Raw genomic sequence first — 17,147 nt, forward strand, 5'->3', positions numbered from 1 at the left:
TCAGTTAAAGTAGGATGTAGTCCTAAACTATTTATCAGAATAAATATGTTATCAGTGAATTAGAAATGGATCAAAGGGTTGAATTTTCCAAAGGGGTCATTGATGATCTAATTGCTCCCATCGACTTCAATGGGAACAAAGTTAGGCCAGTACTGAATACTTATGAAACCCAAAGGTCCAGTTCTGCTCCTATCTAAATTAGTTGATTAATAGCTTAGGTTTCTTGTTAATAGCCTACCTGAGGTTAAAAGATCTTCTGATTATCAGTCCTGTGCTCAAACTAGTAGACCACCCTGTCTCCCTCTCTGAATAATTTAAGCAATATATGTTGGTCATTTCTGTACTCTACATGTTTAGTTCAGTTTTGATTTTTGTGTCCTTTTGTGGTTTGTTGTCTTTTCAGTGTGCCTTTTTAACTTTATAATATTAAATAGAAGAGAATGTCAAAATGATTAAAATTACACTCTCAAAGTATCTTAATTTTTCACAATTAGAGAACAAGCCATCTTAGATGCACTGCTTTCTTTATGAGACAAAATTACTTGACACATGAAAATGCATACTAGGTTTAGGAAGGAAGCTAAGTACCTAATTATGTTGAAAATAAAATGTCATGCTTATGAAGATGATGACAACCCTAAGCCTACATACTTGATTCTGTGATCTCACTTAGGCCTGCAACAGATTTAAATACTCTTACTGACCATGAGGTCAATATGGAAGTATTTGTAAGTATGCTCCCATTTATTCACACAATCACCCATCTTACCTGAACAGTACAGCTATAACTTTTGAAAATTTAGTCCTAAATGTATTTCTTTTTTTAGTTCAATGAGTCCATTAAAAGGACAATATAATTCTTTTATGTGACTGTTAATCAGAAATATTTAGGAGATGTTTGTTTTCTATTTTAATTTTTCAGGGCTAATGATACTGGATTCCTCTCTTATAAAGAGCATCTACCAGTAACTGAAATTGTTGTCACGGATACAGACCGACCAAATTCTGAAGCAGCTTACAAGCTTGGGCCTTTGCTTTGTCGGGGTGATAGTAAGTAACAACAACAGAACTTTCAAGCTACAAATAATTCACTAGTTTTACACACTTAGTGTTCAACGGTCTACAATGTATTTTAAGATCAACCAACTGTTAATGGCAAATTCAATAGGAAACGAGGGAGAGAGTGACAGGATCTTCAAGCAGAAGTGTGCAAATAACAGATTTTTTAGTTTGCTGGCAGTTCTGAAAAATGTAAATAAAAAATAATTTTACATCTACACGCAAATGACATTATTTCAGATCTTTGGAGAATCAAAAAGTAAAAATAACCCAAAAACATTTCAGGTCCAGTGAAATGTTTGATTTTGACTTTGAACGTCTTTTCCATGTTTTTGCAATTTTTTGAAAATAAAAATGAAGGAATTTTGAAATGAAAAATAATTTCAACCTGAAAAATTGATTTTTTTCATGTACTATGTGTCAAAACTAAATGTTTCACATTTTTTTAAATGTTTCTTTTTCAAATGAACAAGTTGGTGAAATAGACATGATCTTACAAACTGTTTTGGTGTTGCCAAATCTGCATTTTTTCACTTCAAAAATATTTCAGCTGAAAAATTTCACCTGGTTCTATCTTCAAGGAAGCAGAATTTACAATTAGGTATTATACATATGAGGAGGTAGACCAGAGATAATGATGGATCTAGTTTGAATAGTTAGCATGAAGACATTGTGACTCATGGTTTTTGTGTTATGTTGTTCCATTTTTGGTTAAAGCATGACTGTGCCGAGATGATTAAGATGTACTGCAGTGTGTTGGGAGAAATACACCCCTTACTGATTCATAGATTCATAGATTCATAGACTTTAAGGTCAGAAGGGACCATTATGATCATCTGGTCTGACCCCCTGCACGCTGCAGGCCATAAAACCGTCCCCGCCCCTTCCCTGGACTCTGCTGCTGAAGTCCCCAATCCTGTTATTAGTGACCTCAATCGGCAGAGACCCTCCTGCTAGAGATCCCTGCCCCATGCTGCGGAGGAAGGCGAAAAACCTCCAGAGGCTCAGCCAATCTGCCCTGGAGGAAAATTCCTTCCCGACCCCAAATATGGCGATCAGTAAGACCCCGAGCATATAGGCAAGAGTCTCCATCCTGACCCCTTTTAGCCATTATGCTATTTACCTACCATTGCTTGGTTTTCCTTGACAACTATGTTTTACCATTAAACCATTCCCTCCATAAACTTATCTAACTTAATCTTAAAGCCAGACAAGTCCCTCGCCCCCACCCTTTCCCTCGGAAGGCCGTTCCAATATTTCACATGCAGTCCACTAATTTACACCACTCCTTTTATCTGGTGTCTTCATATCATGTTTTATAAGACCTGAGAAACTATGAGTACTTAGCTAAAATGGGTACTGGTGTGGCTGAGAAAATTGTGCTAAGGGATATTATGTTCCAAACTAGTACTACCAGGTCCTACATCAGGTTAGGATCACTAGTCAGTGAAATCATTCTGCCTGGATAATATTAAAGAGAATGAATCAAAGATTACTCTTTAACAATTGATTTCCTGGAAAAAAATGAACAGCGGTGACCTATAAGAATATTATTTCCACTGACCATGCTATGACTAGGACATAGTTTCACCTTATGCTTGAACACAATTTTCCATATATTATAGTGTGTTAAATTTGAAATCAGATAACACTGACAAAATAAGGCCAAAGGGAATACAGATTAATGAAAACTCTTTTATAAAACACAAACAGCACATCTTTTAGATTATTGGAAAAATATTAGAACTATTTTTTAATTTTTTTAAAAGAATAATGCCGAGTACCAGTAAGATATTTGGTACTATGCAATGGCAAACATCCATGGCATTCTAATTGTAAGCATGATAGTAACATTTATTTTGTTCTGTGCCTCTGGGCAGGAGAACACCACAAATAAGATCTCATACCAAATACCCATTTCTCAGAAGTGCTGTTGAACAAGGAAAAATAGATATTCTTGGACCCACATTCATGGTTTGAGTGCTCACCAGAGAATATTGTTTCTTTCTGTTTCTGCCACTGTCAAACACTAAATTATATGATTCCACTTCAAGGTGCATAGCCTCTTATTTACCTATATCCTTTATTCTTTTTTAACAGACAGAAATTTGTAGCATCATAATTGCTCACTGGCATACTCTTCAGAAGGTGCTGAGGGAGGATGTTTACTTCCTTTTCTGACATACATCCACTATGCTCCATTCAAAGGCCGGAAGTTTGTGAAATCTCATGGTCCAATAATCACCTATACATATATGAAAAATAATTGTTTATGGCAAACATCGAAATAAAGTAGATCTGCAGATAGTGCACTGAATTGGCTTACACAGTGTGTTCAGTATGACAGTGAATAAAATAGGGGTTTTTTAAGGTGTTTGTTTATCCTCATTGGCTGTCATTTACACAAATATACTCCATAGCTTTTAAACACTAATGCGGACCAGAAGTCAAGCTGAGATATGACAGGAATATGTCAGGGCAATACAGTATTTGAGATAAATATAATTCTTACCACATCTATATCTATATCTATAGATCATAATCTATCTATACAAATATTAATTAATTCTCTCAGAACACCTGATAAAGGTATATATATTATCTCCATTTCACAGATGCAGAAATTGACCCACAGAGGGTGTGGGATTCTCAAGTACCTATGGTCAGACCATGGGACCTCATAGCTCTCAGTCCTCTGCTCATAACATATTCTTGGACTATCTGCTGTTGGCTTTCTCCATTTTCCTCCATAAATTTCTATTTGCACATTATAGTGTACCTAATAAATTGTAATAATAAATAAACCCACAGATTTTGGTTTCAGATTTGACATAGTAGCTGGGCTTAGTGCAAATAAAGAGACTAAATGAATCTCTGATCAGCAGAGTTAAGGACAATAAGAAGGAGAGGGTTTTTTTTGTTTGTTTGTTTTGTTAAGTTATTGAGTGCAAAAGGAATCCTAACAATGATATTGGCCCATTACTGGATGGAAATGTTAGAATTGTTGGTAATAATGCAAGCAGGGCAGAAGTGTCAATAAATATTTCTGTTCTGTTTTTGGGAAAAAGCCAAGTGATTCATTAATATCATATGATGATGGTGAAATACTTTTAACATCCTCCTTAGTTACAATTGGAATGGAAACAGCAGCTACTAAAGCTAGACATTTATAAATCAGCAGGTCCAGATAACTTGTATGCTAGGGTTTCTGAAAAGCTGGCCAAGGAGCTCTCTGGACCATTAATACATCTTGTAACACTGGGGAAGTTCCAGAGAACTGGGAGAAAGCTAGTACTGTGCATAGATCCTGGGCAAAATACCGGAACACCTTATATAGGGCTCTGTTAATACAGAATTAAAGGAAGATAAGATAATGAATGCCATTTGTCACAGTCCTGGTCAAGCTCCCTCTGCGGGATACTCACCAGGTTCCTGTGTTTGAATCCTAGTGCTTGGACCTGTGTGCTTTTAGCTTGCTGAATCTGAGCAGAGTCCAGGCACTTTCTCTGCCTTTGTGTCTCCAGACACATTCTTGGGGTAGAGATCCTGTGTCTAACATCCCCTTCTGAGAGTTGGGGTACCACAGCCCAACTGCATATGTCCTGAGATTAGTGCCAGCTCCCCAGACTCCCCAGTAGCTTAAATACACTCTTCCCAGAGTTCCAACTTTGTGGGCACTCTGATTTATGCTTTATCCCTTCAGGGACATGTGATAGTGGAAGCAAAGACAGAATTTTCACAGGGCTTCTTACACAATCACTTTTTACTTTAGACAGCAAAAGAGATGTACATATCTAGGCAAACCAAGAAACACTTACAAAAAAAACCCTGCCTCAGGTTCCTCACTGCTCTTGAGCTTTCTTTGGGATTTGAGTGAGTGAGGATCCAGGACCCTCTGTGTGACTTCACTCCTCCTGGTTCCTGTAGGCATCAGCCATCCCATTATCCTGATGTGCTTCCATTTGAATGGGAGCTATTAATGTTGATGCGTCTCCATTGTTTCTGTTCTGGGAGAGATGGGACACCAGCTCTGATAACGAAAGTCTGACACCACATCCACTGAAGCATTCAGTGATACAGCAACTTCATAAAATCAACCAAAATTCATAAATTATACAAAGACAGATCTCTCAAATATAGATTAGGATGAACCAAAATATGTCATACATTTATGTCAACTTTACCAAATTGTTTCAGTTTAAAAAAATAAGTGAAAACATTTTGTTTTGACATTTTTGAAAGAAAGTATTTTTTCAATTCAAAATTACTTTTAATTTTCAACATTTATTTTAATTTTATATTTTAAATATTTTTTAAAAGCTCAAAAATTAAACAAATTTCTGGTTGAATGAAACATTTCATGTGACCCGGAAAGAATTTATTTTTCAACTTTTTGTTTCATTGATTTTTATTTCTTTGCTTGGTATGGCCATGAACCAAAAAAATCAGATATTTGCACAGCTTTATTGATTCCACACAACAATTTGATCAAGAAACTAAAATGATACAAAATCAACAATGCACACATTAAAAATGAATTACATACTAACTAACTCATAACACTCAAAATATAATTGTAAATGGGGAATAATCATCAAACAGGTGTATTTCTAGTGGTGTCCCACAGGGATTGGTCTTCGCCCAACCCTATTTAACATTTTTAATCAATGACCTGGAAGAAAAGAGAAAAACATCACTGATAAAGAGTGGAAGAGTAGTAAATAATGAGGAGAGGTCACGTCTTAGTGTCTGTACAATGCACCTCAGGTGGCATGTGGCCAGGATTCATCATCAAATTTGGTCTGTTGTCGGATCACTGTCTTCCCCGGCTTAGGCCGGGTACTGATGTGGGGTGTGATGTGAACGCTGATCCATGCTCCTTAGGAGAGGTCGCTGATACAAAACAATCTGAATCTTTTGGTAAGCTGTGCACAGTCAAACAATATGTGTTTTAATATGGCCAAAGTTTTTCATTGCCTGTGACCTATCCGTGACTTTTACTAAAAATATGCATGTACACCCTAGAAAAAAATAATGTGGGCTATACTTACAGGATGTGGGACTCTATCCTGCAAAACAGGGACTGAAAAGGACTTGGGGATCATGGCTGATAATCAGCTGAACAGGAGTTCACTGTGCGATGCTGTGGTCAAAAGGGCTAATGCAATCTTTGGTTGCATAAACAGGGGAATCTCGAGTAGGAGCAGAGAGGTTATTTTACTTCTGTGTTTGGTACTGGTGCAACTCCTACTAGAATACCGTGTCTAGTTCTGGTGTCCACATCTCAGGAAGGAGATTGCTAAATTAGACAGGGTTCAGAGAAGAACCACAAGAATGATTACATGATTGAAAAACATGCTTTATAGTGAAAGACTCAAGGAACTTGATCTGTTTAGATTAAAAAAAAATAAAAGGTGAAGGGGTGATTTTATCATAGTCTATAATTACCTTCATGCAGAATAGAAATATGATAACATAGGGGTCACTAATCTAGCAGAGAAATATATAGTGAGATCCAGTGACTGGAAGTTGAAGCTAGACAAATATAGACTAGAAATAAGGTGTACATTTTTAACAGCAAGTGTAATTAGTTATTGGAGCAATTTAACAAAGGTAGTGATGGATTCTCCATTGTTGAAAAATTTTAAATCAATATTGGATATTTTGCTTAAAGAAGTGCTCTAGTTCAAACAATAATTAATTCAGGAAAATCTCATAGCCTGTGTTATACAGTATGTCAGACTAGATTATAACAATGGTCCTTTATCGCTTTATAATCCATGAATTTTATAATAAGCTGCAGTACAGGGGAGCTAGAAATAATGATACAGATGGGGCAGCTGTACTCACATATTATCAAAGGCAAACAGTTGCCAGATTTTGGAATGTTAGGAGGATCCGTTTAGAAGAAGTAATTTGCAGATTTTCAGTAATTTTGCCTTTCCACACTGCTGTGCTGAGCAAATGGGAATTTTTCCATGTTGCATCATCAAAAGAAATGTTGGGTAAATGTGAAAAGAAACATGTGAATAAGTCATGTAACCACCAGAGTTTGATTATTACCAGCACCACCCCCACCCCCACCCCCACCTCTGATATTCCACAACGAGGGAAAATCATTTTTCTAATGTACTTTTATATAGAAGGCCACCTTAAGGGGAGATGGACCTCAGCTCCATATGTGACAAGATCAACTTATGTCCCCAGGTGGAGAAAATAGTGAAGGGCATGTGACTGATCAGGCCCAGGATATATAAAACAGAGGCCTGTGGAAAAGGCTAAGAATGCCAAACTCCAAGCAAGAAGGCCTGGGAGTTACTGCCGAGAGAGCAGTAAAATGGGAGGCGCTGTGCTCAGTTTAGCCCTGGGACAGAAGTGTCTGTGAACTGTGAAGGGAAGACAGATCCATGGGGACAAGGGGCTGGGCTGAGCCTTAGACTGGGATGAAGACTTTTTTGTTGTGAGTTCTGGTTGGTTTATGCCACCTTGTTGGCATGATTTAATAAATTGAATCCTAGATTGAGAACCTTGTTTTGATACCATTGGATCGGGGGCTGCCGAGGTTAAGATGCCCCATGGAAAGAGAAACTGACACCATGTACAACAAAGCCACCCCAGGCCATGAGGGGGCACTTGGGAAGCAGCAACCACATCCACATAGAAACAAAACCAGACTATCAGGATAGAAGGCAAAATGGAGTAAACTAGACCAAAGAGCCTCTTCATCTATAGGCTAAATACTGCACACCCTACTCATGCTGATAGTTTCATGGAAGTCAGTTGGACTAGTTCTGTAAGGCTTGGCAGGATATTCAATTTTCAATAAAAGTACAGCTTTATAAAGTAATAGTAATAATGTGCACTTAAACATGGTAAGGATCTGACTTTAGATGAAACACAAAGCTTCTGACTTCAGTGGGACCAGCATGTCGCTCTTATATACAGTAGTAGCATTGGGGGACCTCTGGGTATGTTAGAAATGTTAATATATTAAGCTTCACTACACCCCTCTGAGATAGGACAGTATTATCTCCATTTTATACCTGGGGAAACTGGGATGAGATTAAATATCTGGCTCATCATCACACAGGAAATCTGAGGCATCTTAGAGAACAATAGATCTCCTGATTACCAGTTCTTTGTTTTAGCTAAACTCATCTGTAAGAGATGGGTAAATTTTGTGCCATGCCAGGCAAAGTTTTGTCTTGCCTCCCCCAGCCCCAACACACACCCGCAGGAGACATCTACAGAAAACTATATTCTTTTTGCCAATTGATCTGCACTAAAAACTGTAAATTGTTTCGCACTTGAAGCTATTTGGTTTTGTTTACTTTTTTCCCTTCACTTTGATCCCTGCTGGAGTTTCACACATAGAGTATGTGATACAGCACTTAAAAGTATCAACAGAGGAGCTGTTACAAATAAAAAAAGAATGATGTTCTGACACAAATATTAGACAGCTCCAATGACTTTTTACAACTAAGAAGTTGTTGTGAAGGAGTCCTTTTTTATTAGCTTTGTAGCGTTCAAAACTACTAACTTGACTGTCATGTTTTTATTTTTCTTCTGGTCTTTTTATATTTTATTTTAAAATTGGTAAGATAAAAGATGATTTGTTAATGAATGTTCTCTTTAATGAATCTCTGAAATCTTGAAAACAAAGTATTATTTGCAGTATGGATATGGGTGTTATTTTATTTATAGCAAACAGGGCTGCCTTTCTTCTGCTTTTTCTTTAGTCCTTGTGGAGGTTCAAGTCTTACCATCTCAAATAAAATGCTAAATATAGTCGATTTCCTTATTCCATGATGTTAGTTTCAGCTTACTAAACAGAGACTGTGGGCCAGATCCTCAGATATTGTAGACTGAAGTATCTCTTTTGCCACACCAATTTGCCGCAGCAGAGGATCTGGCACTATATATTTACTAATGGCGGTCTTTTTGTGGCTGTCCCTTTAATATCTTAATATTCATAAATACTTTATGTATCTGTTTCAGGGTTGGGATAATGCAGTAAAAAAGAAAAGAAAGATGGAGTAAGGGAGGAATAGGAAGAATTATACTTTCAACTTTGGACTTCAGTGGCACTTTCCATATGAGGGTCTCAAAAAGAGATCAGAGCTATCATAATCAAAGGAGAAGGGGAGTTTTCTACCTTTTACCTTAAAATGTTCTAGTTCACTTGCCAAATGATGAACGAGTGGCAATTATCGAATCTGTCCCCCATGCTAAAGGCCCCATTGCCATTCAGATGCATATTCAAATGGTTCATTGGAGCTAATCGCATAATTTCTATGCTGGACAATTGTCTTTTTTTCCCTTCTAATTGCCAGCAATGTTTAACCCATTTTGTATAAATTGCTAGTATTAAATTTCCAACTGTTTTGAATTACTGGCAACAACTAGCCCATTATTTACTAAATAGCTAGTACATGCACTAACCATACTTGCAGTGAAGTTCAATATGGTCTGAGACAGTGAAAAAACAAAAGGGGCTAAAAGAAATGACTCCAGAATGTTAGGTCTTTTCTTCCGGTTTTTTTCCCCGCCATGGGATTATGCAGGTTCTTGACTGCAGCTCAGGAGCCCACAACACAACTCAAGAGAGTCAGGTGAAAAGCCACTCTTTTACTCCCCCAGTCCTGGGCCATCTTTTAACTGCTCCAGTCCTCTGGTGTAAATAACATTGGCCTGATTATTGCTCTAACTTATACTGGCAGGCAACAGCCCCAAGCATCTACTATGCCAGCTGGGGTGTGCCACATTGCAGGGATGATCCTTTGCCCCGGCTGTGGCATCTACACCAATCACAGGGAGTGGCTGGCACAATGCCACAATGTCAGCGCTGTGCTACTGAAAGATTCTCCTACACTGTTGTATCCTGATGTCATTGTGGAAATAATGCTTCTACAGATACTTCCACATTCTAAATAGGAACTGTGCAGGAAGAATACCTGGTATGCACATAGGTGTAGGGAGTAATTAAAGAATCTTGTAAGTAGAGATGTTGGGATTTTTTTCATTTCAATTATTTTCCATCAAAAAGGCCCTTTTTGCAAAACCAAAATTTTCCACAAGAAAACTTCAATTTTATCAAAAAATTCCACTTTTCCATTGGGATAACGAAGGACCATTCGGAAGGCCCTTGTCAATTTCACTTTCCGCCAACAGTCAGAAAGTGAAATTGGCAAAAGCTTTTCAGGAGGGCTGCCAAAGCTGAGCACTCTCACTCTGTGCCTCCCCAGCTTTCAGACTCCTCCTTCATCTCTCAGGCCAGAGAGGTTGGGCACCTGGGCTCTCTGCCTCTCCAGTTCCCAGAGACAGGGAGGCTGGACACCTGGGCTATCTGGGTGAAAGGCTGAGTTCTAGTTGTCAGGGTTAGCTGGAGTAGGCGACCTTCAACCAAAAAGACACCCAGTTGTATCCCAGATATGGGGTTAGCTCTTGATTGAATGTTGACTGTGTACTGGGGAAGTGTCACTCTCCAAAGCCCTCAAATGGCCAGATCTGCAGTACCCATATTTGAGGGAGAGAAAGCAAAATATGAGATGAGATGTAGTCACTCCACTACTTCACAAAGGAAGCAATGGGTATAGCAGACAATAAGATTAACATGTAGAATTTCTCTTTAAGAGCAAAATGATTCCCTTCAAACCCAAATGCAGAGCTCTTATTCACAATGCGGTACGGATTGCTTCCCCACACACACCAATCCCCCCCCCCCCCCCCCCAACAAACACCCCACAAAAAAACCCACAAAATGTTGAAATCAGTGAGAGCTTTATGTGAGGATTGGAACCCTGATTCAAATCCCACTGAAGTCAAAGGGAGTATTTCCATTAACTTCAATGGGTTTGAATGAGGCCCCAAAGGGCACAATGTGTTCTAGAGATCTATATTGCAGGTAAGAGAAAAGTTTAGAAAATCAGGATTTTTTTCAAAAATTCAGAGTGCTTGGAGCTAAAGTCATATTTTTGCATCTATTTCATACTAAATCACAGCATTAGCAGTAAAATATGCACTGCCCTTGTTCAATTACATAAGAAGATATTGGATGCCTCATTTGATTTAGAAAGCAATATAGCTTATTAAAAAGATAGATATACATATAAGAAGTCAGTAATAAGAACAAGGTGTTTCTAATTGGGCCTCATGAATGTAGAGCACATCCCCATTAGATTTAGTTCTATTAGGGATTTTAGATAAGCTTTTAGATAGTTGAGAGCAAAATTCAACAAATTATAATGAAATATCAGCTGATGGAAAAATAAGACCATTGGAATCTATGGATCTGACCTTATAACCATTACTCAAGTAGTCATGTTGACTTCAGTCTCACTACTCATGAGAGTAAAAAAGCAGTATGAGTCCCTAATTTTTTAATCAATTAAAGGGCAAAACATTGTGGACACTAGCTAACTACGGTACTTCCATAGAAATGAAGAGACTTATCCTACTGCCTTGAAGTTAGTAGAAGAACTCCCATTGCCTTCAACAACTGCAGGGTCTGACTCTATGTGTATAAATAAGCTTTTCTTCTTTATTATAAGTGACAATTCCACCCACGATCACACATGTAACATATTATAGCAGGGCTATGATCACAATTCACATAAAATCAGTGTTTACATGTTCTTCTAAGAGTAGAGATGCATAATGATATACATTACAAACTGTTTCTTGCATTGGATTCTTTGCTTCATTAGTTGTAAAGGTTAAAAACATATAAAAACAATATTAGACATTGCTGTTTCATTTAATGTTTTGTTTTGCTGTAACCAGGGACGTTTTGGAATTCAGCCTCCTTCAATACTGAGGCCTCATATCTTCATTTCCCTACTTTCCATGGAGAACTCAGTGCAGATGTGTCATTTTTCTTTAAGACTACAGCTTCCTCTGGCATGTTTTTAGAGAACCTGGGGATTAAAGACTTCATAAGGATAGAGCTGCATTGTAAGTCATATTTAATAAACGATTTTTGTTTTTTTGCTTTCATTTAGATTGTAAAAAATTAGCACTTTGTAATGCTGAATTCAAATGAGAGAGAACGTATTTTCCCCTAATATTTTTCCATATTAGGCAACAGTATCATTGAATTGTATTCGGTTAGAACTAGGTTGACCAGATGTCCCGATATTTCCTTGTTTGTCCCGCGTCCTGACTGATGTGCGTTCGGGACACTGGACAAACAAGGAAATGCTCTGGAGCCCAGAAGTGCTCGTGCCCACCCTCCCGCCCCGACTCCACCCCCCCTCCATCCATTGGCTCCCTCCCCAAATCCCCGTCTCTTCCCCAGGCTCACTATTCCTCCTCCCTCCACAAGCGCTGGAGGGAGGCCCTGGAGATGCAGGGGAAGCATGGGGCCGGGGTGAGTGAGAGTCCGGCCTGGCCCCAGTGCAGGCAGGACTCAGTCGGGTGGTAGGGAGAGTAGGGGGGCAGCCTGCGGGGCCAGGCGGCGGCTGTTCTCCCCCCCGGGCAGCGGGATTCAGGAGCAGCCGCTGCTGCAGCTCCCACTGCCGCGGGGAGAGGAAGCAGCCGATGGCCAAGCTCTGCAGCTGCGGCTCTGGCACCCGAGCCCAGGCCTGCTGCGTGGACCCAGCAGCGCGGACGCTGCGCCCAGGCCCTGGCCAGTCGCGTCTGGGCAGCTGCCCAGCTGGTGCAATCCCGCGGCGGCCCCGGGGCGGAGGCATCGGCAGCCCAGGCCCGTTCGTTCCCCTGTGGGACCCGAGCGGGATGGGGGGGCTGGGGCCTGCTGCCCCCACTCCGGGGCCACCGCGGGATAGCACCAGCTGGGCAGCAGCCAAGATGCGACTGGCCAGGGGCTGGGCGCAGCATGCGCTGCTAGGTCCCTGCAGCAGGCCCGGGCTCGGGGGGTTTGGGCCCGGGCATCAGAGCCGCAGCCGCCGAGCTTGGCCATCGGCCGTTTCCTTCCCCCGCGGCAGTGGGAGCTGCAGCAGCGGCTGCTCCCGATATTTGACTTGGGTGATCTGGTCACCCTAGTTAGAACGGTGTGATTTGGTATAAAGTACAATGATGTAATAGCCTAGAAAGCCATGAAATACAGAAAACTTCAATAATATGCTCTTCTTAAGCATTTCAGAGCAGAACCTCAGAAGCAATAATGACATTCTTGTGGTATGTTGATGTTCCAAGCTCAAGATGCTGATACTTCAGAACAAATGGTATAATGAGGTAGAAGTTACACATCTATATAGGAAAGCATTTGGATGAATACTAAGGCTATGTCTACACTACACAGCTTTTAGCGACACAGCTACAGACATGCCGCTAAAAGGCGCGCAGAGTAGCCGCTGTTTGTCGGCAGGAGAGAGCTGTCCTGCTGACAAAAAACTTCCACCCCCAAGGAGTGGTGTTAGCATTATCTCTCCTGCCAACAAAGCACTGTTCACACTAGCCCTTGTCATCAACAAAACTTTTGTCTTTTGGGGCATGTGCTTTTTTAACAGCTCTGAATGACAAAAGTTCTGTCTTTCACTTGCCAGTGTAGACACAGCCTAAATAGGAGAAATTCAGCCACCCCTTCACACACAGAATCTATACAATTCAGCTGGAGATCATAAGACTCTTTATCTCTTGTTATAAATACTTATATTCATACACACCTATTTCATGCCTACCCCCACCCATCACAATCTTCATAACTCCCCCGCACACATACTGAGTTTGGTATACGTCCATATTATTCACATAATGACTTGTGACTAGTGAAGCCAGAGGGAAGAATGTTAGTAGTGGAAGATCAATGCTGAACTGGACACAGTTTTGACACAGAGTGGCTCTTTATTTAAAATAATAATAATAATAAGAATGCCACTATTTTGCAGGATTAAAAAAACAATATTTCTTCAATTCTGCCACAATCATCACATACACCCAGTAAGCAGTGGCTGATTAGCCATTGGCCCAATGAGGCCTGTGCCCAGGGGCTCTGGCCAATTGGGGCCTGTGCCCCCAACCTGCTCCGCCCACCCAGTGTTCCTACTGAGGTGTGGGGTCAGAGTTCAGGGGCTTGCGTCGCTCCCCCTGTCTGTCCGGTGCTCCAGCCAGGGAGAGGGTCAGCGCATGGGTGCTTGCCCCACTCTGCCTGCCTGGTGCTCCAGCCACACCCCGTGCCACGACTCCGCTCACCGGCTGGAGCGCCAGGCAGGCAGAGCGAGGCAAGCCCCTATGCCATGACCCTGCTCCTTGGCTGAAGCATGGGGTGGATAGAGCAGGGCAAGCCCCTGTGCCCTGACCCCATTTCCCCATCAGGAGCTCTGGGGGATGGGGCAGAGGGGACTGCAGGCAGAACGGGTGGGGAGGGACCCCCACTTGCTCTGCCCCAGGAGCCCCACAAAACCCTAATCAGCCCCTGCCAGTAAGCAGACCAGTTCCATATTGTAAAAAACCTAGTTAATCAGGGTTGCTTGTACATCTGACAGAGTTCTGTGTTTGCATTGAGGACAAGATTGCTCGATCTTATTGCTCCTTTGGTCACAGAATTGGTTCTTGGAGAAAAAATAAGGGAGTCTCTTTCTTTGAGTTTTGGTCTATACTATTCTGACAGTGTCGTGTTTGTTAACAGCAGAGATTGATTAACTGTGACTTTTGAGTGGCTGCATTCCTTTCATTCTGAGAGGTCTGATAAGATAGTCCCTGTGGAAGGGATTTACCTTCACAATCATTTTAATATGAAACAGTCTTGAAACACCTGTCTTCTTGTGCCATATACCATTTTTAAGCAGAACTGGCCATTAACTTCAAAGTGGAGTTCTGCTTAGACATTGATTTCAGGATATGGCTCCTTTTAATTACAAGGCAGACATTATGATAGCTCTTTTTTTTTAACTTCGCTGTTTGTTTTGCTTCATGCAAGGTACTCAACAGAAGCCAAATTTTGTGCCGATTAACATTAAATGCAACCCCATAGATTTCAATGGGATTCCATGTATGAGGTGTAAGTCCATGCAAAGTTGGTCAAAGTGGATCTAAAGGTATTTTAAAAAGTGAAAAACTCTGATACCTTGATTCCATCTACATCCTAAAGAGTTTAAAAACCTCTAGTGTTTTGTTTTAAATAGAGTTTGAAGTTTCTCAGTTTCCCTTTGCCCAGCTCTAAAGGCTTTTCTACACTGGCAATTTACAGCGCTGCAACTTTCTGGCTCGGGGTGTGAAAAACATCCCTCTGAGTGCAGCAAGTTTCAGTGCTGTATAGCGCCACTGTAGACAGTGCACCAGCGCTAATTGCTATGCCCCTCGTTTACGTGGGGGTTTTAAGGCGCTGTGAGAGCTGTGCCATGACCACACAAGGCCCGTTAAAGCACTATTGCGGCATCCTTTAGCATTGCCAGTGTAGACTAGCCCTTAATATCATTGCTTTCCCCCTAGAACCCAAATCAGACCCCATGGATGTCAGTAGGAACCTTTTAATTGTCTTAGATTCTGGTCTAGGTCTTTAGTCCTTTAATCAAATCCCCAGTAATATAAATGGTTGGCAATTGTTTGATTAGGGATTACTAGTTTTAATTTGATTTTATTACTATAAATTCTGTGTGTGTCTGTGGAGATAGATATATCTATCTATCTATCTATCTCCACACACACACATTTGTGGGCTTTGAGAAAAGCTTAAAAGAAAACAAATCTTTTCACAGAAAATCTTAAAATTTTCTTACCAGTTCTAATGTTAATTTATATTCTATTTCTGATCTTAGTCATGCTAAAAGTAACCTTTTTTGACATACCGAAGTGTTGGCTTGAACAAAATTAGTAGTTTCTCTTAAAGCAGCATATTAAAAGAACCACTATATATATATCTTGCTGTCAAAATAACTGTAATTGTTTATGGAACCATAACCTTCTAGGGGCTGTCCCAAATTCACATAATAGTCCAGATAGGCAGAGAATATAAATTGGTGTAGCTCATATACTTCAGTGGAATTACATTGATTTATGTAAGCAGAAACTCTAGCCTACTATCATTCATTGGTGCCTAGGTTTGCAGTGGAAGCTTACGTGAGTAGATACATGTGGCCATCCAGTTTCTATTGACTATGCATCTCATGGGACTGCAGAGGGAGTTACTCTACCAAAGGTCGATATTAACATAAGTTATGCTCATGAAAGGTGTCCGGTAATGCTGTTTACAGAGAGCAGTATACTAGGAATTTACACTTTGGTGTATCAGGAACTGACATAGCTATTTTTTTGGCATAAAATTATCCCCTTAGTCCAAACTACACCTCTTTTTGTAGTTCCAATGTCTGTAAAAAGGAAGTCATAAGGAGTTAAGTACTCCTGGGAACAAAGTCAGAATCTTGCTGTGTTTAACTCAAGCATTTCAGTTCAAGACAAGAATCATGTGAGTTACTTTTTGGAAATAAGACTGTGCAGAAATGTATGTTATAGCCCAAAGATAAGAAGTAAACTTTGGACACTTTACCAGGTGTTAGTTAGAATAGACTAGTACTTTCCGTTACTAGTACTTTTCCGTGCTCTGTGAGCCAAAAATCTGTCTTTTAATATCAGTGGGAGTTTCATCAACTTATCAGAAAATAGATTTTAGCCTACTGAGGGTGTAACTTGTTTTTTGGGGAAAAAAATCAATGGTACTGGCAGGGCCGGCTCCAGGCACCAGCTTACCAAGCAGGTGCTTAGGGCGGCCACTTCGGAGAGGTGCGGCATGTCCAGCTGTTTGGCGGCAATTCAGCGGACGGTTCCTTACTCCTGCTCGTAGCGAAGGACCTCCCGCCGAATTGCCGCCGCAGATCGTGATCGCAATCATGGCTTTTTTGTTTGTTTGTTTGTTTGTTTGGCTGCTTGGCGTGGCCAAAACCCTGGAGCCGGCTCTGGGTATTGGTAACTAAAATGTAAAGGTATCAATGACAGCCAATTAGCATGTTGGCAGGAAATGATTTTTATTCACATTAAAACTAAAGAAACTAGCACAATCACTGTTTCCCAACTAGTATACTTGCTTTGAGGACATAACTTCAGTATTCATGCTTTAAACAAACTATTGTTCTCAATAGCTAATGGTCTGAAAAGTGGACTTTTTTGAGGCCAGAATAGCTCCCTATTGCTGTGGA

The 17,147-nt window shown here is 40.4% G+C and overlaps 1 protein-coding gene across 4 annotated transcripts in view; it reads left to right on the top strand.

The window, feature by feature from the left end:
- Positions 1 to 17,147, top strand: part of CNTNAP4 (contactin associated protein family member 4) — a 479,082-nt gene that overhangs the window by 419,587 nt on the left and 42,348 nt on the right. For all 4 annotated transcript variants that reach the window (XM_065599352.1, XM_005309700.5, XM_065599353.1 and 1 more), the window contains 2 exons: positions 923 to 1,050; positions 11,842 to 12,012. In XM_065599352.1, coding sequence (XP_065455424.1) covers positions 923 to 1,050; positions 11,842 to 12,012 — 299 coding nt within the window. The remainder of the gene's footprint in view (positions 1 to 922; positions 1,051 to 11,841; positions 12,013 to 17,147) is intronic.

This window comes from Chrysemys picta, chromosome 6 (genome assembly GCF_011386835.1).
Source record: "Chrysemys picta bellii isolate R12L10 chromosome 6, ASM1138683v2, whole genome shotgun sequence".
Lineage (NCBI taxonomy): Eukaryota > Metazoa > Chordata > Testudines > Emydidae > Chrysemys > Chrysemys picta.